Raw genomic sequence first — 25734 nt, 5'->3', positions numbered from 1 at the left:
GATTACGCTGCGGAAATTTCCACACCAAAAACGCATGAAATACTCATCGTGGGCACGCAGCCTTAGGCTGTAAAGTTGTGAGATCTGCTCTTCTGTGACCCTGACAATTTTACATTTATTTTTTTTTAAACTTCTGCTATGGGGCCCCAGGATTCCTATGTATGCCCCGGTGTATGCACAGCACATGCGGATTATCATTGGGGAACATGGCAGACCTTCTACCAAGCGTTTTTAAGCCTTTCTGCGCAGAATTGCCGCTGCAGGAACGCTTAAATGCATCGTGGGCACACAGCCTAAGTACGTATTTATCTATATATTCTTAGAACAGGGTACATCATGTGCAGTCTCCATGCCTTGGATGCGGGCTCGCAAGCAGACCCGACAGATGATGGCTGTAATAACCAGCAGTCATCTGCCTGCAACAGCCGCGGGTGGAACGGAGCTGGGCACTGTCAAATACCACTGTCAATCTGTCACTGGCATTTACAGCGCGTTGGGAGGGGGCCACACTGTTCTATGCACCCATCGGCACACCTGTGACACGATTGTGAGGCACTGTTGAGTTGCCATGATGTGTAGGGGTGTGCTGAAGAACCCTGTTACGGTCCTACTGTGAAAGCCAGCCCGTGGCTGATGTTTATTGGAGACTGTGGTTTTTGCTATACTCAGCAATATTATGATATTGCTGTGTACAGCACAAGCGATCAGACAGTCTCTGGTTCAACACCCTTAAGGGCAGCAGCAAATACAGTGAAAAGTTTTAAAAAAATTCTTGCAGTTTTTTGAAAGCTGCAACAGCACAAAAAAAGTTATGAGACAATCAAAACATCAGATCTATTCCAAAATATCAATAAAAATATCTGCTCTGTGTGCAAAAAAACAAGCCCTAACACAGCTCCATATCCTAAAAATTTTAATTGTTATGGGTCTCAGAAAATGAGGTCAGAAGCAAACTTTTTTTTAACAGATTTCTGATTTTTATTTATTTTTTTACCGCTTAAATAAAGCAAAAATTATGCATGTTTGGTATCTATGTAATTGTACAGAGCTGGAGAATCATATTGCCAGGTCTATTTCATCATAAAATGAACTCTGTAAATGGAAAGACCAAAAAAAAAAAAATGCGAAACTGCATTTGCTTTTTTTTTTTCCCGTTTTGCTTATACTTGTAATTTTTTCCTGCTTTCCAGTTCATCACATGGATGGAGTCATTCAAAAGTACAACTTGTCACGCAAAAAGAAGCCCTCACAAAGTGAACATAAAATTATGGTTCTTGGAATAAGGGAGGAAAAAATGAAGATGCAAAAGGGAAAAATCGCCTGGTAAAATGGCATTCCCTGACAGGTGAAAATGCAGTAGCTGCACACTATAACTGACACCCTGGTGCATCAGTCACAATTGGTGTTGGCACTGACCATGGCAATTTAACCCTTTTAGAAGCTGCAGTCAATAGTGACTACAGCATCTAGATGGTTAACAGTATGGGGGCTCCACCAGTACCCTATGATCATTTTGTGTGGTCCTGATGGCTGCCATGGCAATTTGCAGCCAAATGACAGCCTTGTATCTGCCAGGTACAATGGTCTGTTCAGAGGTTTCCAACATTTAGGTGGTAAAAATAACATTTTCATTACTGTCATATCACCTTGCATTAATTCTTGAAAAGCACCTGAAATGTTAATCTACCTCACAGCAGCTTTGATTATGTTGAGGGGTGCTATTTTTAAATGGTATAGCTCTTGAATGGGAAAGGTGGCTGGAAGAAAGTGGTGGTTTCCAATATGTAGGTCCCCAAAAAAAGTTTTGTAAATATCCTTAAATTAAAAAACGTAGCAGCAATTTTTTCAAGTTTCTAACATCTTAACAAAATAAAAGGACATTTTACAGATGGTGCTGATGTTAAGCACACAAGGGAAATGTTACTTATTAACTATTTTGTGTGGTATGACTATCTGGATTAGGCCACATTCACATATTCAGTATTTTACATCAATATTAGTTTCACTCCTGATTTTGCCTTACAGTAAGAGGAAAAGTATAATAGAAACTAGTCACCACTTCTGGATTTATCACCCATTCCTGGTTTTGGCTTACAAATACTTGTGTAAAATACTGGCCAAATACTGAATGTGGTCTAAAAGGGATATTCATTCAACGTTTGAAAATTGCTAATTTTTTTTAAAAAATTTGTCAAATTACTGATATGTTTCGCCTTTTTTTTTTTTTTTTTAGAAATAGTCTACCTGAATTTACCATCAACAAGTATAATGTGTCACGAAAAAACACTCTCAATCACTGGGATATGTTGAAACATTCCAAAGTTATTGCCACATAAATTGAAATGTCAGATTTGAAAAATTTAGGCTGGTCACAAAGGCGTTAAAGTTACTGACCTGAGCCCATTCAGTTAGAGAGGAGGAAAAAAACAAAACTATACTCTGTACAGGTCTACGGACATTAAAATCCATAGCGAGAATCATCAAATGACACCTGAATGGCTGCAGCCTGCATATTTCATCCAAACAGGAAGAAACTGAACAGAATGTGAAGGCTGCAGTCATTCAGCTGTCAGCATGTTTACTTTTTTTAAAGGGTTATTTTCATAAGTTATCGACAATCCATAGTAGAAGGCAGACCTGAGCAAAGAGCTGCTCTTTTGGCTTTTCCATGTGGCACGCGGAGCGGGACAACCAAAGGTCTCGATGAAATGGCGTCCCACACCACATGGCCACCACCTACCTAGCTTATCACTTTCAGTGTAATCTGCATGCAGCCTCTGGATCCTGTGCGACTGAATCTTTGCTCAGAGTGTGCGAGGACGTCACCAGATTGTGCCTGCTGTGCAGAGATTCTCTATACACATTGTTCAGAGCGGAGCAACACATTGGAGAGAACTGGGTGAGTATTTTTTTTATTTTATCGGTTAGAACTATGAGCAGCTGTGGGGACATTATACTTGTGTGGGGGGGGGGGTGAGATGACATACTGTGTGGGGGGGACATCTTACTTATTAAATATATTTAAGGCTGAGTAATGAGCAGTAAGGTTTATAACCAGCAATAAATCAAATAAAAAGTTATATGGTTGTAATCAGGTGCTACTGGTAAGAATACATGTCACAATAAGCCTTATGCCTCTGCTTTTTTTTTTGTGCATATATTTTTGTTTCTTCTGAAACTGTTATACCATGCCTGAGGAAGAGGCCTAAGAAATATTGAAAGCTTGCTTTGTAACGTCATTTATTTTGTTTTAGTTGTCCATTAAAAGGTATCATAACCTCAAGATTATCTTGTTTTTACCATTGAGGGCAATCTTTTTTTTTTTTTTTTTTCCAATTGGCTAACACTGTACCAAATCTTTTTTTTTTCTTTTGTTAAATAAGCCCTATCGTTAAATGTATTATCAGTCGCAGCTGCTCAACATGCCTAATTCTGCTAAGTATTAAGTGATTTAAATATGTAGTAAAAATGAGCAGAATTGTGTTCAGCCAGCTGGTTTGAGCCTCCACAACAGTCAGGGTCTCTCTATCAGGTAGCCTCTTGGGATAATTGCCCAGCCCTGGTATCAGAAATGGAGACCAGGATCAGCGCGGTCTTCTGTTGCCACGATTGAATCAAGGACACTGTCTTTTTTTTTTTTTTGATTGCTTCAATGAGCATGTATTTAAAAATACAAGATTATTAAAACATTATTTTACACAATGTGTTTTGGCTGCTTACAGCCTTCATCAGGTGCCTGGTATAGGGAATAAAATTATGGCTGGGTGTTTGATTTCAAGGACCTCCTTTTTCCATCCCCATGCTATGCTGAGATTGAATCCAGTGTTGAATGGAGCGGAGATACACATGCTCTACCTCCACTTTATTCAGTTTATGGGAATACTCCCACCTTATTTCCTGAATCAGGATACTCACTTGAAATTAGGGAACAGGATGAAAAGGTTTGCTTCGTAGTTCTGTTAGGGTGAATTCTGCAAGCAGTTGCAGTAGGAAATTGTTGCAGCTTTTTACTTGCGTTCATAATCCATGATACAAAACTTCAACACCCTTCTGGAGACACATTTGCAGTTTAAAGAGTGATTCCCACATTTGCATCATTTTTCACAAGGCACAGTAAATGCATACATATTGTTAATGTACAGACTAAGCCCAACATAACATTTTTCTTGTACTTTTGGGTCTCTGCATCTTTAGCTGGTCCTCTGTATCCAGCTTCACAGATCTGAATGGCCAGTCTTAGGCTATGTTCTCACGTTGCGTTTGTTATGCATTTTGTTATGCAAATTTTCAGCTGCATCTTACAGTACCAGCAAAGTCTGAGATTTCAGAAACTCATGCATACATCTTGTTTTTTTGACTGTTTTGTCAAAGAGCTGAATTTTTTCAAAATCCAGCATGTCACTTCTTTCAGCGGTTTTGCAGTGTTTCCACCCACAGAAAGCAATGGGTAGTGCAAAAACGCAGGTATTCGGTTTTGCTGTGTTTTTGGTGCCAAAACCTGAGTAAGTTGAATCTGGTTATTTTTTATGCACTAAACTTTATTAGCATGCACAAGAGACAAATGTACCCTGACAAAAATGCTGCAAAACCTGTTTTTTTACGTTTCTTCTTTACTGCCAAAAGAGCAGGTTTTGTCTGTGGATAAAAAAATGCGTCAAAAACACCTTATGTTCGCTCGTTGCATTTTTGTTGCTGTTTTTCTGCAAATTTATGTCAAATTTAAAAGCTGCTTTTACAGTACCAACAAAAGCTGAGATTTCAGAATTCTTATGCACACAGTTTTTTTTCTCTCCCAAACTGCAGCAGGTCACTTCTTTCAGAGTTTTTTCACCCTTAGAAAGCAACCATAATGTCTTGGTAATGGTATGGTCACCTGAGATGGCAGTTAGGATTAGTACAGTTTAATTAAATTAGTGATGCTTGAAAAGTAAACGTTTACCGACGAACATGTGGAATTGAACAATGCCTGTGGCCAACCAAGTTGTGAAATTGAACAATGTCTTAGCAACTCAATGGCCGACTAAAGTGTGAAAATAAACAGTGTCCTACAAACGAGATGCTTAGCCAAAGTCTTAGTTATACTATTCCTGACCAATTCACGTCCCCCTTCTGTTACATTTGTGATGTGTATTTTTTCTTGAACATATGTCTTGCATTGGTGACCTGTGTTCATTGTTTTGTGGTGGTTGAACTTTGGGATCCTGAAAAACGCAGCAAAACCTGCTTTTTGTAAGCAGCTTCTTTACTGCCAAGAGAGCAGGTTTTGCCTGCAGAAAAAAGCTGCAAAAACGCAATTTGTGAACATAGCCTTTATGTTCCGACTAGGTGTTTTTCAGCATTTTTTTTTTCTGCAACAAAACCGGATCTCTTGGCAGGAAAGAAGCTGCCTCAAAAGCACAGGTTTTGGTGCATTTTTTGGTGCGTTTTTCAGGATCCCAAAGTTTAGCTTTGCTTCCACCACAGAAGCATGAACGCAGGTCACCAATGCAAGGCACATGTGAAAACATATTAACCAGAATTACTAATGTAACAATGGGGGAGGTGAATTGTTAAGGAATAGTTTTTCCAATACACTGGCAGTGCATTGAGTTTGTAGGACCCTATTTATTTTCACACTATGGTCTGCCATTGAGTTGCTCAGAGATTGTTCAATTTCACACCTCCGTGAGCCACAGGTATTTGATCAATCACACACCTAGCTCAGCCAATGTTTACATTGTACACATCACTAATTTAATTAAACTCCTAATCCAAACTGCCATCTCAGGTGGCAAAGGTGAAACAAAAACCAAGGTGGTATGCATGAGATTTCTGAAATCTCATAGACTTTGCTGGTACTGAAAAATGTAGCTGAAAATTTTCATAAAAAAAGCTGAAAAAACGCTTAGTGTGAACATAGCCTTATTCTTACATTGCTAAAACTACATTTCCTAGCTGTACTTCTCAATACTACAGACACCTCTTCCCCCTTCCCTTTGTGCTCATGACTAGTCCCACATCTGCGTAATGATCAAGTTTAATGTGTAGAATTCATATTGTGCTCCAGTATAGTACCCTGCTTGATAGAAGACAAAATCTAACATCTACATTAGTATAGCTGCAGGGTAATTTTAAATCATTGTTAGCTGGCTTATGGCAGAGTCCAGGTCTCCTGCTCTCCTCCACAACAGATCTTGTAATAACTAGCCAAAACCGAGCTGTTTGTTGCCTGTTACGGAGAGAGATCAGTGATGTGGAATTGCGAATGTTAGAGGATTTTTGCTTCCATATGCATCAACAGCAGAATTTGCAGGTTCACATTGCTGAGCCGTCTGCTGCAAGTCAACAAGCACAGTTCAGTTTGTCTCCACTATGCATGGTCCAGTTATTACAAGCTCCATTGTGCAGGAGAGCGGAGCTCTGCTAGCAACCAGCTATACAGGCCAGCTGGCACCTGATAGATTTTTAACTTCTGCCATCTATTAGGAAGAGTACTTAACTAGCATGGAATGTGTTGTAGAAGAATACATTGTCAGAGTTGGAAGCGGAGCTTTGCTGTCAAAAATCCAGCTGAGACACTGCGCTAAACATGATCTAGCAGGAGCTCTAGAATTACAGCAGGATGGCTCCATTGGTAACTAACTGGCGTTTTTAAATAGGGCCTGGGAGGGGCATACTTTTGGGGGGTGAAATTTGTAAAACTGGCCAAATTTAACAGTGAGTTATTTTGGCGAAAATTAACATGTGAACATTTTAATAAGACCACATTGTGATTTGGAAATAAACCTTTAACCCCTTACCAACATATGACTTACTGGTGCAACATATACTGGCTCGCACGCCAATCCTTCATATTTCACTGCACATGACTGCTGAGTTAATTAGCAATCTGCCTTTAACAGCTGTGAAACTATTAAATCAAGTACAAAGTTTAAAATAAAGTTTTAAAAAAAAGAGAAAAATTCAAATTTTGACCCATAAAAAAATAAAACATTAAAAAAAATAATTGCACTTTTGATATCGCGGAGTTCTTAAGTCTATCAAAATGTAATATAAATCCGATCTATAAATGGCGTAACAAAAAAATCAAAACACAAGAATTTAAGGGTTTTTTGGTCGCTGCAACATTGCAATACAATGCAATAAGAGGAGATCAAAACATATCTACCAAATGGTATCAGTAAAATGTAAACTCGGGTGCAAAAAATAAGTCCTTACCCAGCCCAATATCCTGAACAATGAAGATGTTAAGTATCTCGGAAAATGATGAAAAAAAAGGTCAAAAAAATTTCCCTCACAAACTTCAGATTTTTTATTTTTTTTTCCCCTCCACTTAAATAAAGAACCTAATACATGTTTGGTATTTTGAAACACGTCCTAATTAGAAGACATGTAAACTTTTATTTAGCAAAATATAGAATATAGGAAAAAACACATATGGATCACACACAAATATATAAAACAATGATAAAAGAGCACACTGTCCCCTATGATCTGCCGTATCTGTGTCCCCAGTGTATTCTCATTTGATTTATCTCTATACAATAATGAAGAGAACGCCAGTCTTGTCTCCAAGCTCTTTTTTCATTGTTTTTATATATTTGTGTGTGATCCATATGTGTTTTTTCCTATATTCTATATTTTGCTAAATAAAAGTTTACATGTCTCCTAATTAGGACGTGTTTCGAAGTCTTTCTCTTTTTTGTTTAATTCTTGGCATATATACACTTCGGTAGTCCTTTTTCATTGACAAATAAGTCATAGTATGGGGTTTTATTTACTTTCACGATTAAACTACCCCAAATGTTCCATATTGTTAACTGTTTGGTATTTGTATACTTGTACTGATCTGAATAATCATTGTCGGCAGGGCGGTGGAGTCAGTATAAAATAGACCAACTCCGACTTCTAAAATATATAATAAATTGGGTACAGTAGCTCAATGCAGTTTGTGGGGAATATTTATCTCATAAGAATTTGGGAAAGTTCTGAAATGTCCTATAAATGTCTGTCCTATTCCTGATCTAAGGGTCTAGACTTTTAGCTGAGATGAATCTGTGCTACAGTAAATTTACCACTTAAACATGAGCCAAGTATGAGGGAGTCGGAGTCATGGAAATTGAGGAGTCGGAGGTTTGGCTTACCGACTCCATAGCCCTGATTGTCGGGTCAGTTTTACTATATAGTGAACGTGGTAAATAAAAAATCCAAAAAACAATTGTGAAATTGCACTCTTTTTTTTGCTATTTCAACGCACGTAGAGTACTGGAAAATGGGGGGGGGGGGGGATCTGTGGTAGAATGAATGGTCTTATTCAATAGTGACGGAAAAATAAGCTATGTCTCTTGAAGGGGAAGAAAAAACGAAAATTTAAAAAAAAAATAACCAGAAAATTTCAGTGTTTTTAAAAATACTAATTAAACTATTTATTTAAAAAACCTTGACAATACCACAATTTATACTTTATGTATTGGATTTCTGCAGAGCAAAGAACAGCAGGAAAAGAAACTTAAGCTGCTTGCTGACAAAACCCACCGTATTAAGGTTAAAGAGGAGGAAAAACTTGCTAAAGAGAGGGCAAAGGAAGAAGCTAAGAAAAAGAAGGACGAAGAGAGGGAATTGAAGGCAAAAGAACGGAAGGAGAAAAAAGAGAAGGAGAACCAGGAAAAAGCTGAAAAGCTTAGACTAAAAGAAGAAAAGAAAAAGGAAAAGCTTGAGGCAATAGAGTAAGTAAATCTGCTAATGAATGCTGTGATTATAGTTCTGTTTTACTGCATTCTTTCCTGCATTATATGCATGCTTTATTCACAACGATGGAAAATTTCTGGAAACCTGTACTCTGCTTTCTGCTACTTTAAAAGTAAAAAAGAAGAAAATAGCAAATGCCAGGTGTACTCAAAAATGTGCATCTTGTGGTGTTTGTGTTTTTGTTTTTATAAACTTTTCACTTTTGAAAAGTGATAAACTGCAGAATGGGCCCCCTGCCACCCAACAGATTTATTGCTTACGTACGTTTGTGCAAGTTGAGTTTAAATCTAAGATGGCTCATACCTGCTTTTCACTCCAGTGTATGGCTCTGTACAGTTGTTCTAAATGACACAAATTTTAAGTTTCATAGTTTGCTGCTTCACGGTTTGTACATCTTTTAATCAGATATTTATATGGTTACTGAAGTAAAATTGAGCATTTTTTACACTTGTAGGTAAAGTTGATGCAAAGACTCAATATTTACAGTGTTGGCCCTTATTTTTCAAAATTTCTGCAACTTGCCCTGACATCCTGGATATCCACTTCAAGGCCAAATTCTGACTGGCAACTCATTCTTGTCTAATCAGTGCTTGCAGCATATTGCAGTTTCTGTGTTTATTCACCTGCTTTTTGAGGATTGACTACAGGTTCTCACTGGGATTGACATCTGGGGAGTTTCCTGGTCCTTTACCAAAAATGTCAATTTTGTTTCTATGCATAATATATAATTGCCGGTTTAAATCCACTAGAGGGAATTAAAAAAAAAAAAAAAAAAAGTGTAAAATTCGCTTCAACCCCACTTTTCCCCAAGAAATGTAAAATATAAAGAAACTCAAATTTGTTTTTTTATTTCTCTTCACACTTCCCACAAGAAATTCAAAAAAGAAAATGTAGTATGTACTCCAAAATAATATTGATAAAAATGCCAGCTCGACATGCAGAAAGCAAACCTTCCCACAGCTCCATTCATGGAAAAATAAAAACATTATGGATCTCAGGAAAATTATTCAGAAAAATGTGTGTGACAAAGTTCAGATTTTTTTTTCAAGACACTTAAATAGTAATAAAACAAAAGTTGTTTGGTTTTGTACTGACCTGAAGAATTATGTTGCCTGATCATTTTTACTGCACCATTAAAGGGGCTGTCTGGCTTAAACTACAAGTTTTCAGTTACTCTGTATGATTGCAGACTTGTGAATCTTCACATTGGCGCGCTGTGAGATTCTCTGATGCCAGGGACAATATGCATACTCCCGGTCTCATTCCGACTAGACTGTTTCTGGCCTCTCTCAATACACTTGTTTTGAGCAAGGCCACGCCCATCTAGTGGGAATGTGGCTAGGAGCATGTAAATCACATAATGCAGTCACTTAACTCACCTCTTCCTGGCATCAGAGCATCCTCACCACGCACAGTGCATGCAGTGTGAGATTTCACAAGCTTGCAGTCACACGATAACTGCATAATTGTAGTTTAAGACCAGACAACCCTTTTAAGGCTGTAAATATTAAACGCAAAAGTAAATGCCGGAATTACATTTTTTTTTAGCATTTCACTGCACTTGCATTTTTTTTTTCTCTTTTTCCTATGCGCTATATGGTTAAATTGATTATTTCAAAACTGAAACTCATCCCGCAGAAAAAAAGTCCTCATATGACTATTGAGAAATAAAGGTTATTGCGCTTTGCGAAAAGGGAGGAAAAATATGAAAATGCAAAACAAATTCAGCTACATCCTGATAGGTAATCTGTCACTAAGTTTTTGCCACCTAATCTGAAAGTAGCTTAAGGTAGGGGCAGAAACCCTGATTCCAGCAAAATGACTTATTGTGTTCCTTGCTGTAGTTTTGATAAAAATCACTGTTATCAGCAGATTATCACTAGAGGACTAGTGAGCATGCTGCCATGTAATCATCCATATTCATCAGCTCTTTATAACCACATCCTCACCCCTTATAGCTTTCTGCCTATACACAGTGTACGCAGATTGCATTGCTACCCATCAATGGTGTGGGAGGGGTTGTTCAGAACTCCGTAGTTCTGCAGATAAAACAGTGCTTTCATTAAAACTGCAGCAAGCTGCACAGTAATGATAAATCACTGGAATTGTGGTCTTTGTCCCTACATCTTGCTCTCAGATGGGGTAGCAAAAACCTAGTGAAAGATTCACTTTATGAAGTTAATATTTACATGCAATAAAAAAAATAATGGTAAATAGTGGACAAAATGTTCTGAAGAGCTTGTTATATGGAAAATCTAAGACCTTATAATTTACTTGATGCTGTAAGGGTGACAATAAGTAAGCATTAATGTTTAGGAGGTTCTTAATACACAAAATGTATACAGATCGAAACATTGTGACTGAGGTTAACAAAGGCTATATTACATTTCCAATGAGTTTCTTTTTGCGTTTTTATAACCTGTTGGGGCGATATCAAAGATGTCGATTAATGGGTAAAATGGTTTGCTGGTATCAGTCATGTGACATAAGATGCCTAGATAAACAATGTTAAAGAAAACCTCTAGAGACACTGGTGGTGATTGACCCTTCTGTACATATTTATAGAACTATACATGTTGTGCTAGGGAGACTGCATGTGAAGGGGACTTTAGAGCTGAGCTGCCACCATATGCTGCTGATGCTGACTATATTAAGTAGCTGGCATCTGTCTCTTACAGCCATATTTGAAGCCAAGCTCCCTCTACAGGCAATAAATCTTTAGATGCCACGGTCGGTGGCATTTAAATGACGTCATAGCCGATGTGATTGCAAGGTGCTGATGGGTTTCTATGACAACTGCTGCCATCCTTCCATGTCAGCAGTCTTTTATCAGTTATACCAGCCTAAAAACAGCGTAAAAATAAGCTAGTCTTTTACTGCTGTTTATTTGTTCGGCCTCCCCAAAATTAGAATAAGGCTCTGTTCACATTTGTCCTGCACTCTTCACTGGGCGCTTACTTTGGGATTTCCGTGTAAACGCAATTCAGACAAAACCCCCAATTAAACCACTCGGTATGAGGCAGACTCAGTTTGATCTCTATTCTGTCGATGTCCCATCTTTTTAACGCACGAGCGTGGTCGACCACAGTTCTATGAATGCCTAAAAAGATGGCTACCTCTGGAACAGACTCCAAACGAAGTCCAAAATGTCTCAATCTGCCTCATTATGGTGGATGGTTCCATTGGGGGTTTCATCTGAATCGCATTTTTGTGGGATTTACACGGAAACCCCAATTTAAGTGCTCAGTGTAGAACAGAAGATTGTGATTCAGCCTTACACTGAAGGCAATCAAAAAATATTACTGTGTGCAGAATTATTAGGCAAATGAGTATTTTGATCACATGATACTTTTTATACATGATGTCCTACACCAAGCTGCATAGGCTTGAGAGCCAACTACCAATTAAGTAAATCTGGTGATGTGCATCTCTGTAATGAGGAGGGGTGTTGACTAATGACATCAACACCCTATATATAAGGTGTGGTTAATTATTAGGCAACTTCCTTTCCTTTGGCAAAATGGGTCAGAAGAGAGATTTGACGGGCTCTGAAAAGTCCAAAATTGTGAGATTTCTTGCAGAGGGATGCAGCAGTCTTGAAATTTCCAAACTTTTGAAGCGTAATCACCGACCAAACAATCAAGCGTTTCATGGCAAATAGCCAACCGGGTCGCAAGAAGCGTGTTGGCCAAAAAAGGCGCAAAATAACTGCCCATGAATTGAGTAAAATCAAACGTGAAGCTGCCAAGATGCCATTCGCCGCCTGTTTTGCCATAATTAAGAGCTGCAATGTTACTGGAGTATCAAAAGGCACAAGGTGTGCAATACTCAGGGACATGGCCAAGGTAAGGAAGGCTGAAAAACGACCACCTTTGAACAAGAAACATAAGAGAAAACGTCAAGAATGGGCCAAGAAATATCTTAAGACTGATTTTTCAAAGGTTTTATGGACTGATGAAATGAGTGACTTGATGGGCCAGAGGCTGGATCAGTAAAGGGCAGAGAGCTCCACTCCGACTCAGACGCCAGCAAGGTGGAGGTGGGGTACTGGTATGGGCTGGTATCATCAAAGATGAACCTGTGGGACCTTTTCGGGTTGAAGATGGAGTGAAGCTCAACTCCCAGACCTACTGCCAGTTTCTGGAAGACAACTTCTTCAAGCAGTGGTACAGGAAGAAGTCGGTATCGTTCAAGAAAAACATGATTTTCATGCTGGACAATGCTCCATCACATGCATCTAGCTACTCCACAGCGTGGCTGGCCAGTAAAGGTCTAAAAGAAGAAAAAATAATGACATGGCCCCCTTGTTCACCTGATCTGAACCCCATAGAGAACCTGTGGTCCATCATAAAATGTGAGCTCTACAGGAAGGGAAAACCGTACACCTCTCGGAACAGTGTCTGGGAGGCTGTGGTGGCTGCTGCACGCAATGTTGATCAAAAACAGATCAAGCAGCTGACAAAATCTATGGATGGAAGGCTGTTGAGTGTCATCATAAAGAAAGGTGGCTATATTGATCAATTTTTTGTTTTTGCATGTCAGAAATGTTTATTTCTAAATTTGGTGCACTGATATTGGTTTACCTGGTGAAAATAAACAAGTGAGATGGGATTATATTTGGTTTTTATTAAGTTGCCTAATTCTGCACAGTAATAGTTACCTGCACAAACAGATATCCTCCTAAGATAGCCAAATCTAAAAAAAAAAAAAACACTCAAACTTCCAAAAATACTAAGCTTGGATATTTGAGTCTTTTGTGTTTGAGAACGTAGTTGTTGATCAATAATAAAAACAATCCTCTAAAATACAAGTTGCCTAATAATTCTGCACAGTGTATGTACCCCAAAATGATACCAATAAAATCCCTAACTTAACCCACACAAAACCAGACCCCACTCGGGTCCGTCATGGGTCACTGGGAATGTAGAGATTTTCACCTTACTGATAGAACAAAGACTCAAAAAAAAATCAGCATGGCTCCCAAACCCTCAAATAAAATCCAGTGAAAACTGCGCTCCTAAGTCCAAAGGCCCCCTTCCTTCTGAGCCCCGGAGTGCCTAAACCGAAGTAAGCGGCCACATGTTTGGCATTACTGTAATGGGGAGAACCAGTTAACAATTTACGGGCTGCATGTCTCCAGAAGTACAAGCTGGGCGCAATGTATGGGCACTAAACTGGAAAATTTGCAATTCTGAAGGAAAAAAGCATGGCGTGGAAGTGAAAACACCCGTGGGCCCAAAATAGTCCGTGCAGCTGTAGATGAATTCATTGAGTGGTGCAATTTCTAAAATAAGGTTGCTTTTTGGGCTTTATTCTGGCACCTTCGGGGCTCCCCAAATGTTGTCCGCAAACTTTTCTAGCAAAATCTGTGCTCCGAAATCTAAATGTTACTTCCTGCTCCGACTTGCTTTTACCAAACAGTAATTTCAGATGACATATGGGCCATCATGTTTTGGAGAAATTTTGCATCAAATTGTGTAACTGAAAAATGTGCATCGCATAAAAAAATATAATTACCACTAAAATGTTTCATTTCCACGTCCCAATGTTATAAAATTCTGCGTTGCACCTGTAAGTTCAAAATCGTCACTACATCCCTAGATTAATTCTTAAAGGGAACGTGCCATGTTAACACTATTAACCTACAGTTTATTATGTATTATAGCGCCATTTAATCCATGGCGCTTTAGACGCGATAGGGATATACATAGCAAAAACCCTTACATAATCTTAACAAAACGAGTCAGCGACTGGTACAGGAGGAGAGAGGACCCTGCCTGCGAGGGCTCACCGTCTACAAGGGATGGGTGAGGATACAGTAGGTGAGGGTAGAGGAGGTTATGCAGTAATGTGGTGGGGTGGTGGTTACTGCAGGTTGTAGACTTGTCGGAAGAGGTAGGTCTTCAGGTTTCTTTTGAAGGCTTCCATGGTAGGCGAGAGTCTGATGTGTTGGGGTAGAGCATTCCAGAGTAGGGGGGATGCACGGGAGAAATCTTGTATGCGATTGTGGGAAGAGGAGAGCAGAGGGGAGTAGAGAAGGAGATCTTGTGAGGATCGGAGGTTGCGTGCAGGTAAGTACCGGTAGACTAGATCACAGATGTATGGAGGAGACAGGTTGTGGATGGCTTTGTATGCCATGGTTAGGGTTTTGAACTGGAGTCTCTGGGCAATGGGGAGCCAGTGAAGGGATTGACAGAGGGGAGCGGCCGGGGAATAGTGGGGGGACAGGTGGATAAGTCAAGCAGCAGAGTTTAGGATCGATTGGAGGGGAGCAAGATTGTTGGAAGGGAGGCCACAGGGTAGGAGGTTGCAGTAGTCAAGGCGGGAGATGATGAGGGCATGCACTAGTGTTTTTGCAGAGTCTTTGGTGAGGAATGCACGGATCCGGGAGATATTTTTGAGTTGGAGTCGGCAGGAAGTGGAAAGGGCTTGAATATGTGGTTTGAAGGAGAGATCAGAGTCCAGGGTTACCCCAAGGCAGCAAGCTTGTGGGACTGGGGAGAGTGAATAGCCATTGACGTTGATGGATAGGTCAGATGGGGGATATGAATGAGGGTGGAAAGATGAACTGTTTTATCCATGTTGAGTTTTAGAAATCTGGCAGAGAAGGAGGATGAGATGGCGGACAGACATTGTGGGATTTTGGTTAGTAGGGAGGAGATATCGGTTCCAGAGAGGTAGATCTGTGTGTCATCAGCATAGAGGTGATACTGAGAGCCGTGAGACTCTGAGCTGTCCCAGGCCAAAGGTGTAGATGGAGAAGAGCAGGGGTCATAGAACTGAACCTTGGGGGACACCGACCAATAGGGGGCAAGATGAGGAGGTGGTGCGTGAGTGGGAGATGCTGTATGTCCTGTCTGTTAAGTATGAGGAGATCCAAGATAGGGCCAAGTCTGTGATGCCAAGAGATGAGAGAATCTGTAGTAAGAGGGAATGGTCCACTGTGTCGAAGGCAGATGACAGGTCCAGAAGGAGGAGGATGGAGTAGTGCCGCCTGGATTTGGCGGTTAGGTCATTGGTGACTTTGGTCAGGGCAGTTTCAGTTGAGTGATGCGGTCGGAAGCCAGATTGTAGGCGGTCGAAGGGGGAACAGGAGGAGAGGTGGGAGGACAGTTCAAGGTGGATGACGCGCCCCCTGGGCCGTGGGGCACTCGGCAGCCGGGCCTCCGGTTGCTGGGGAATATCACGGTAGCTGGCCCGGTCCGTGACCCAGGGCGGTCAGTAAAAAGGGGGAACTCTATTTATATGGGGTTTTTGGGAAAGTTTGTGACGCCAGCTGTGGAATGCGGCTAAGGGGTGCCGCCACTGCAGAGCAGTCCTCTGGAGCTGGTGTTACGGCAGCAGGGATGGTGTGGCTCTCCACAGGTAGAGCTAGCTCCAGGGCAGTGTAGGGGTAGATGGTGGATGCTGGGGAGATGGAACCCAGCCGGGTCAGAGGAAGAACAGACACACACACACCGGGGCTAGTTTCAGTACCTTTACTGCAGATGGTAGTCAGGTACGGTCCGGGGTACTTGTAGGTGGTGTGCACTTCTAGTCTTGCTCCCCAGTGAGTGGGTGTAAGGCCTCCTTTCCGTATCTTCCGGTCTCTCTCCCTGGAGCTTCTGACCTGCCTGGAACAGGGTCTAGCTCCCTTGATGTTTCTCTCACCCGTATGCTTGGCGGCGAGGACTTTCCCACTGGTTACCACGATCCCTGGACGCTGGGGCCTTCGTGGTACCTAGTCCTCTGAGTGTGCGCTATTCACGGGTGGACTGAGGGATATGAAATCCTCCTCAGTATGCCGGATTCCCTACTGGGCATAGAAATCCCAATAGGCTCGTGCCCGGCTTGCAACAGGAGACAAACCCTCTGTGGTTCCTCTGTCCCTCATGGCTCTTCTCTTCTCCTTGCCTTCTAGCCCACTCTAGGCTCTCACTGGCCAGACTAGCCCGCAGCTTGGGCATAGCCTGGCTTTCAGCCACACAGACTTCAGCTTGTCTGGTGCTGCAGCATCGTGTTACACTCACTGCTTCCCACTGACTTCCTGAACTCCACCTCCTAGTATATGTATATACCTGACAGGGCTCCATCTAGTGGACTTGGGTGGAGGTGTCTGCATGTATTGAGGCCACTGGGGAGAATCCCATCTGTGTAACACCCAGGAGTTCTGTGATAGCCTGCAGCCGCAGGGCGTCACATGGACATGTTGTTCTAGTAGTTTTGAGGCAAAGGGGAGAAGTGATATGGGGCGGTAGCTAGTCAGAGAGGATGGGTCAAGGGAGGGCTTTTTGAGGATGGGTGTGATTGCGGCATGTTTGAAACATGAGGGGAAGACACCGGTTGTTAGTGACAGGTTGAAGAGGTGGGTTAGGGTTGGGATGAAGACTGTGATAAGGTTAGATGAATCTGCAGGTTAAAGGACAGTACATTACAGTAATGCCAAAGGACATCGATAAGTCTGCAGTCAGATTTAGGAAACCCACCAGTGTACGCACTGTGTGCTGTGAGGATTCACCTGTTTCTGAGCCGGGACTGGAAGGTATGTATGCGTCAAACATACACAGTGCGTGCACAGACCTATCAATTTGGACTGGACAACCCCTTTAAAGCCTTTTTGAAGCTGCCCGGATTTCGCTCTGAAAGCTCGGCTTTCAGTAGGAAGTTTGGTTAATCCCTCCTGGCAGCCTTGGGCTTTCAGTCATGGGTTTGGGCCTGCGTGGCTTCAGTCACTGCTCTATGCATAGTGAGTGGTGGCTGTAACCACACACTGGCTCTGACTGACAGCTGACTCTAATGCTGAGCCATGCTGGCCCAACCCTGTTACTGAAAGCACAAGGCTGCTTGGAGGAATAAAGTTAATTTCCTCCTGGCAGTTGGGCAGCTTCACAACGCTATTAACCTGCTGATTGACCCCATATCTGGGTCCCTTGTGGGGGAGCTTCTGCTGTTTCGGTACCTCAAGGACTCTGCAAATGAGACATGTCTGCGATCTATTCCTGCCAAATTTATATACCAAATGGCATTTCTTCGTTTCCCAAGCAGAAGATTTTTGTCCACATGGGATATTACCACACTCGGAGAAATTGTGTAATTATGGGGTCCATTTTCTTCTTTTAACCCTTGTGAAAATTACAAATTTGGGGCTAAAATAGATTTTACTGAAAAAAAAAAAAAAAAAAACATAACCTTTCATTTTGAACACCCAAATATTATACAGTCTTGTGAACAGCAGTTTAGAATAATTTGAGGGGTGCAGTTTTTAAAATAGTATCACTTTGATGGGTTTATGTATTGGAAAACCCCTAGAAGTCCATTCAAAACTGAATAGGGCCATAAAAAATTGGATTTTAATGTTCTTGAAAAAAAACCTAAAAAATAACATCCCAATGATTTAAAAGGACATTTGAAAAATGATGCTGACATAAAGTAGACATATGGGAAATGTTGTTTAACTATTTTGAGCGGTATGACTATCTGGTTTAAGGATTTAAGCATGCAAAGTTTGAAAAAAAATAGCAATTTTCAAATTTCAGATATTTTCACAAAAAAACAAAACAACCTAAATTTTACCGCAATCATCGGCTGGGCGAGTCCTTACCCAATGTGCGCAATGACTACACACTGTTTGTTGATGGCTCAGTTCAGCAGTAGAGAGCTGGCAAGAGAGCTTGGTCAGTGTACCCATCGTGCAGAAACGAGTGATGTCAATTGCTGTGGCGACGCTGGCCTCTGCATGTTAGATATTCTGACAACGTTCTCTGGTGCCAGCTTGTTACTGTTGATCTGAGCCAACAACAGAGCACGTGCTGTCATTGTGCACATCATGCAGGGACTAGTCCAGCCCCTGAAACGAGCGGCACTGACGCATCATTTGAATATCCCAGCATGCACTGAGACTCAAACGAAGCGTTCTCACAAAGGAAGTAGGGAAAAACAGTTTGTGTAGTTTGTGAACGGTAGGTAATTTTTAATGCAAGTATATTAGAAAATAGTTTCGATTATAGCACTATATAGATGGGGATTTAGAATGACAATTGCTTTGAACTTCAGACCACCCTTTAACCCCTTTTGCCCCTCCAAGCCTGTTTTCACCTTCATGACCAGGCCAAATTTTACAATTCTGACCACTGTCACTTTGAGGTAATAACTCTGTGACATGCGGAAGTAGTGCTGTTGCTTCAAAAGCATCCAGCAACTAGAGGGGTTAACACAGTCACAGGAGACGGGGGGAGTGTTTTAGCGGAGCCCCAGGGGTATTGTTGGGAACTTGATGTTGTAGTCTGGCTGAAGCCTAAGAGAAAGGTGGTGTGTTAACTGGATCTGACAGAAGGAAACTGAACAGGATTCAGATCAGGAGAGAAACTAAACACAGATTAGATAAACTCCCTGAACTAATAGTGCAGAGTATTATAGGGCAGGAAGATAAGGACTTGAAGAAATTTTGTCACAGGGATATTCTCACTCATCAAACCATCTCTATGCTGGATAAAGAATGCTGTGTACTATTGTGTCCTTGTGAAGGAAAAGCCTGTGGTTGTGTATGCATAGTAGTGTGCTGCTAAGAGATTTAATCTGTGCTGAATTATACTACTGAAGAGAATGAATTTACTGTTCCTGCTTTATTAACCTGTACTGTAATGAAGATTGTGGCTGTAATATCCCTGAATTGCACTGGCTGTTCTTCAGATTAAATCCCACTGTTAAAAAAGACTCTTGTCAGATGTCTGGTCAGCTATTGTGTGCCTGAGAGAAGCTGCAGCCTTTGGTCTCCCTGAGTAACGGTTCCCCCAGGATTCCAACGAATTCATGAAACCAGTCTCACCCTATCTGAACCTAGCAGCGTGCGTGTAACATCTGCAACGCTTCAAAGGATCCCACTGATTCTGAAAATGTATTTTTTCTTGACATATTGTACTTCATGATAGTGGTAAAATTTCTTCAATATGACTTGCGTTTATTTGGGAAAAAAAATATGGAAATTTGTGACATGAGGGAGAAAAAAGAAATGTACTAATGATGTGCACACCTAAACGAAAACAAATTTTATTGGCGTACAAGCATAAAAATATATAAATTATCAATGAAACAGCCTGAACTGCAGAGTCAGGTGCGAACATTGGTCAAGGTGCGACATACCAAAAGGTAGACCTAACAGCATAGTAATACACCATCTTTTATAAATATTGATACCAATGGTACATAGAAATAGTATAAGCCATGCATAATGCATATAGAGGACACCATATAATACCGCAAAAATCCTAAAGGATAAAGAAACGGTATGCTACAGGTGCTTCTCACAAAATAAGAATATCATCAAAAAGTTAATTTATTTCAGTTCTTCAATACAAATAGTGAAACCCATATATTATATAGTCATTACAAACGGTGATCTATTTCAAGTGTTTTTTTCTGTTAATGTTGTTAATTATGGTTTACAGCCAATGAAAACACAAGTCATTATCTCAGTAAATTAGAATACTTTATAACACCAGCTTGAAGAATTATTTTAAAATCTGAAATGTTAGCCTACTGAAATGTATGTCCAGTAAATGCACTCAATTCTACTTTGGGGCTCCTTTTGCATCAATGCGGCGTGGCATGGAGGTGATCATCCTGTGGCACTGCTGAGGTGTTATGGAAGCCCAGGTTGCTTTGATAACAGCCTTCAGGGTCTGGTGTCTCATCTTCCTCTTGACAATACCCCATAGATTCTCTATGGGGTTCAGGTCAGGCGAGTTTGCTGGCCAATCAAGCACAGTGATACTGTTGTTTTTAAACCAGGTATTGGTACTTTTGGCAGTGTGGACCGGTGCCAAGTCCTGCTGGAGAATGAAACTTCCATCACCATGAAGCTTGTCGGCAGAGGGAAGCAAGAAGTGCTCTAAAATTTCCTGGTAGATGGCTGCGCTGACTTTGGTCTTGATAAAACACAGTGGACCTACACCAGCAGATGACATGGCTCCCCACACCATCACTGATTGTGGAAACTTCACACTAGACCTCAAGCAGCTTGGATTGTGGCCTCTCCACTTTTCCTCCAGACTCTGGGACCTTGATTTCCAAATGAAATGCAAAATTTACTATCATCTGAAAACACTGAGAAACAGGAAAAAAAAAAAAAAGCGTGCACATGAAACTTCTGAAATCTCTTAGCTTTTGCTGGTACTATAAAAAGTAACTTTTTTTTTTTTTTTGCAGCGGATATGTGAACATATCTTTACCTGGACAGTGTATTTATCCTTCAATAAGTGTTTGACTTGATTTGCAAATGAGGCTGTAAATCTGAAGTCTCACTCCTATTTCTCTCCGCATTTAAGAAATGTCACATGAAGAGAGATCCACAGAAGATCTGTGGTTAGTTCTCCAAGTTGTTTAAAACATCGTCCCTGCCAAGTTCTTTCAAACAGTGTACAAGTGTTTCTAGAAGAATTGATACTTTGAAGTCTAAAGCAAATTATTTGGTATGACCATCCTTTGCTTCCAAACATCAAAGATCACACAGATACTGGCTTGCGTTTGCATCATGAAAAATAAATGAACCTATGAACGTGTCTAAATAAAACATCCCTTAGACCAGTGCTGGCGAACCTATGGCACGCCGCAGCACTAGTGCTACTGGATCGGGCCCGGCGGGTGAGAACTCTGAGCCCGCCGAGTGCCGACGCCAGCCCCGCTACTTCAGCTGGATGTGATTTCTCGGACACACATCTAGCTGAAGTGTATTGCAGCGCATGAACTTGCCAGACCCGTGCGCCGCAATACACGCTGCTGGCCAATCAGAGGCCAGCAACTAGCAGCTGATGTCAGCGTACAAGCGACTGGGCGCATGGCAGTGACGTCATGCGCCCCGTCGCTAGGGCGCTGGAGTCAGCTGCCAGCTACAGGAGAGGACTCTGCGCGGGAGAAGAAGGAAGGTGAGTAGGAGTGTTTTGGTTTTTGTGTTTTTTTAAATATGCGACAAACAGGGGCGCTAGCAGGCTGGGGGGAGCATATATGCATGGACTGGGGGACGGCAGCATATATACACTGCTCAAAAAAATAAAGGGAACACTTAAACAACAGAATATAACTCCAAGTAAATCAAACTTCTGTGAAATCAAACTGTCCACTTAGGAAGCAACACTGATTGACAATCAATTTCACATGCTGTTGTGCAAATGGAATAGACAATAGATGGAAATTATGGGCAATTATCAAGACACCCTCAATAAAGGCGTGGTTCTGCAGGTGGGGCCCACAGACCACATCTCAGTACCAATGCTTTCTGGCTGATGTTTTCGTCACTTTTGAATGTTGGTTGTGCTTTCACACTCGTGGTAGCATGAGACAGACTCTACAACTCACAGAAGTTGCTCAGGTAGTGCAGCTCATCCAGGATGGCACATCAATGCGAGCTGTGGCAAGAAGGTTTGCTGTGTCTGTCAGCGTAGTGCCCAGAGGCTGGAGACGCTACCAGGAGACAGGCCAGTACACCAGGAGACGTGGCGGGGGCCGTAGGAGGGCAACAACCCAGCAGCAGGACCGCTACCTCCGCCTTTGTGCAAGGAGGAACACTGTGCATGTGTCTGCACAAACTGTTAGAAACCGAATCCATGTGGGTGATATGAGGGCCTGACATCCACAGATGGGGGTTGTGCTCACAGCCCAACACCGTGCAGGACGCTTGCCATTTGTCGCAGAACACCAGGATTGGCAAAATCGCCACTGGCACCTTGTGCTCTTCACAGATGAAAGCAGGTTGACACTGAGCACATGTGACAGACGTGACCGAGTCTAGAGACGCCGTGGAGAGCGATCTGCTGCCTGCAACATCCTTCAGCATGACCGGTTTGGCAGTGGGTCAGTAATGGTGTGGGGTGGCATTTCTTTGGACAGCCGCACAGCCCTCCATGTGCTCGCCAGAGCTAGCCTGACTGCCATTAGGTCCCGAGATGAGATCCTCAGACCCCCTGTGAGACCATATGCTGGTGCGGTTGGCCCTGGGTTCCTCCTAATGCAGGACAATGCCAGACCTCATGTGGCTGGAGTGTCAGCAGTTCCTGCAAGATGAAGGCATTGAAGATATGGACTAGCCCGCCCGTTCCCCAGACCTGAATCCGATTGAGCACATCTGGGACATTATGTCTCGCTCCATCCCCCAACGTCACGTTGCACCACAGACTGTCCAGGAGTTGGCGGATGCTTTAGTCCAGGTCTGGGAGGAGATCCCCAGGAGACCAACAGCAACCTCATCAGGAGCATGCCCAGGCGTTGTAGGGAGGTCATACAGGCACGTGGAGGCCACACACAATACTGAGCCTCATTTTGACTTGTTTTAAGGACATTACATCAAAGTTGGATCAGCCTGTAGTGTGTTTTTCCACTTTAATTTTGGGGGTGACACCATATCCAGTCCTCCATTGGTTAATAAATTTGATTTCCATTGATGATTTTTCTGTGATTTTGTTGTCAGCACATTCAACTTTGTACAGAACAAAGTATTCAATGAGAATATTTCATTCATTCAGATCTAGGATGTTGTTTGAGCGTTCCCTTTATTTTTTTTTTGAGCAGTGTACATGGACTGGGGGGACGTCTGCATATATTCGAGGATGGGGGTAGGGAAGCATATATACAAGGATGGGGGCATATACCAAGATGGGGGTGAGCACATTCTTTTTTTCTGCAGTCTCAGACCCCTGCTCCTTCCTGTGGCTGCTCTATACTGCGCTCACCTGCTCTTTGTATCGGTTGTTTTTTCTAAACTAAAACCTCAATATTTAGGTTAAATTGCCGTGTTGGCACTTGGTGATAAATAAGTGGGTTTTAGATTTCAGTTTGGGCACTATGTCTCTAAAAGGTTCGCAATCACTGCCTTAGACCATCTCTCTGCATCAATCCATGGATGTGAAGCTGGATGCACAAAGGGGCAGATGAAGACACAGATACAAGAAAAACTTTTTGGGATTGTACTGTTAACAATAGGCAGACCCTATTTTCATGACAATGTAAGGTGTGTAGTTTAGTTTTTTTTTTTTTGTTGTTGTTTTTTTTATATAGATAGCACCCTTTGGCTTTTTTGAGTATTCTATCTCCATTTAAAGCCCAACTATGTCCTGTAAGGTGATTATGGCCATAATTGGAGTGTCTCTGAACACAGAAAAAACATACAATTCTAAATACTTATCCTTTACTTTGTACAATATAAACTGACAATGGCATGTTTGAGAGAAAATAATTGCAAATATAATTTTTACTCTTGATTTTCATTAAGTCTGCCAAAAGTTGGGGGTCTAAATACTTGCACCATCAGATTAATACATTTAGGGGTGTAGTTTTCAAAATGCGGTAATTTGAGGTTTTCTAACATTCTACCACTTACGTACTATCCCGTGTAACCTAGAATTGGTGCATGAGAACAAAATTTGATGCAAAATCTTAATTTACTGTCTTATTTTAGCATTTTGAAAATATTTTCAGTCTTACATTTCTAAGTGTTAAAATTAAGACACACAAGTGACCTAAGCAATTAAAAATGGTAGAAAATTAATTTCTATTTTTATAGACAGTTTTTGTAAACTTAGGCTATATTAACATTATTTTACATCACATTGGAAGTACAAATGTCACAAGTCAAATCGCTTAAATGTGCAAAACAATTATTTACTCCTTACTATTTTGATTCACACCTCAAGTTTCCAAAATTTGACTTGGTCTTCAAGGCTCAGAAAGGCCTGGTCATTAAGCAACCGGCAACTACTGTTAATAAAATCCCAACTTCTGCTATTATTTTGGTGGTTCTTAGTTTCTGTACTTGCTTGATCGTCATGGCGTGATGATAGAGCGCTCATGTAAAGGCAATTCATGTCATACAGGTAAGTCATGGTGGGTTAAACACACAACTTTGAGTTTTGTTACACAGTGGAAGATTTCCTTTTCACAGTGTCATGTATTGTTTCTATTTTGTATCTTTTCTAGAGCCAAACAAGAAGAAAAACGTAAAAAAGAGGAAGAAAAGCGACTAAGGATAGAAGAAAAGGTAACATACAGGAATGGAGCATTTGATAACTTGATATTTAGCTGTGTTAAGAGTTGTCCACTACTCCCCCCCCCCCCCCCCCATTGTGTTCAGCTGGTGCCCATAAGGGTTTTTGTAATTACCTTCTGCTGCCCTTATTGCTTGTGAGCGGCGCTATCACTGGCCTGTCACAGGCATCACGTGACCCTCGGCTGCAAGTGGCTCTCACATCCGCTGATGTCACGACAAGTGCTGGCTGCAGCCAGTGGCGACCTACTTCTGCGTTCCATGGTGAGTGATGGGCTGTGGGCAGGGTTATCCCCCACGTCACACCTGTCATCCACCACGTGCTTTCCCTCTCCTCATTCAGTGGGAAAGCACGCGGTGGATGCTGGATGTGACATGCGGGGTAACCCCGCCCACAACCCAGCATACACCGCAGGGAACGCGCCACTGATGTCACGCCTCACGTGACATCAGTGGGGAGGAGGGGAGAGCACGTGATGCACAAATGCTAGGTAGTTAGTGATAACCAAGTGATGTAGGGTCATCATGGGTCCATTGTGACCTTGCAGGGTCCAATAGGGAAAGAGGGAGAGCTGCTGTGGAGTGGGGGCACCAAATCCCGTTTATCTAGGGTGCCAACCCCCGCTGCTAGGCAGATACAGCCTAATGCCTATCCTAGGGAAAATATAGGCTGCTAATTTTGATTATGACCCGGGGGTTTTATCTGGTAATACCTGCAAATATCAGTATTGGTCTATGTCAGTAAGATCAGTTATATATGCATCTACTATCTGATATAGTTTAGGAATATAAACTATACGTGTATTAATCAGTAATAGCTAATATATCATAGTTTTATTGCTGTCGACAAGCTCAGCCGTATGTGATCTATTGTATGCAATGATACGATCTGTTTATATCAGGAATACTGACTATATGTGCACCATCTATTGCTTGCAAATATATTTCTGATGTGATTCACTGTATGCAATGATACTATCGGTCTATCGCAGGAATAC

At 41.6% G+C, this 25734-nt stretch overlaps 1 protein-coding gene across 3 annotated transcripts in view; it reads left to right on the top strand.

Annotated features, from left to right (window-relative positions):
• Window positions 1–25734, top strand: part of CHAF1A (chromatin assembly factor 1 subunit A) — a 186978-nt gene that overhangs the window by 77068 nt on the left and 84176 nt on the right. For all 3 annotated transcript variants that reach the window (XM_073686355.1, XM_073686357.1, XM_073686354.1), the window contains exons 4-5: window positions 8464–8705; window positions 24670–24730. In XM_073686355.1, the coding sequence (XP_073542456.1) occupies window positions 8464–8705; window positions 24670–24730 (303 nt within the window). The remainder of the gene's footprint in view (window positions 1–8463; window positions 8706–24669; window positions 24731–25734) is intronic.

Source organism: Phyllobates terribilis, unplaced genomic scaffold, assembly GCF_046119375.1.
Source record: "Phyllobates terribilis strain yellow unplaced genomic scaffold, ASM4611937v1 Scaffold_1__5_contigs__length_1240528914, whole genome shotgun sequence".
NCBI lineage: Eukaryota > Metazoa > Chordata > Amphibia > Anura > Dendrobatidae > Phyllobates > Phyllobates terribilis.
Note: the sequence above shows the minus strand (reverse complement) of the source record. Positions and strands in the feature narration are given on the sequence as shown.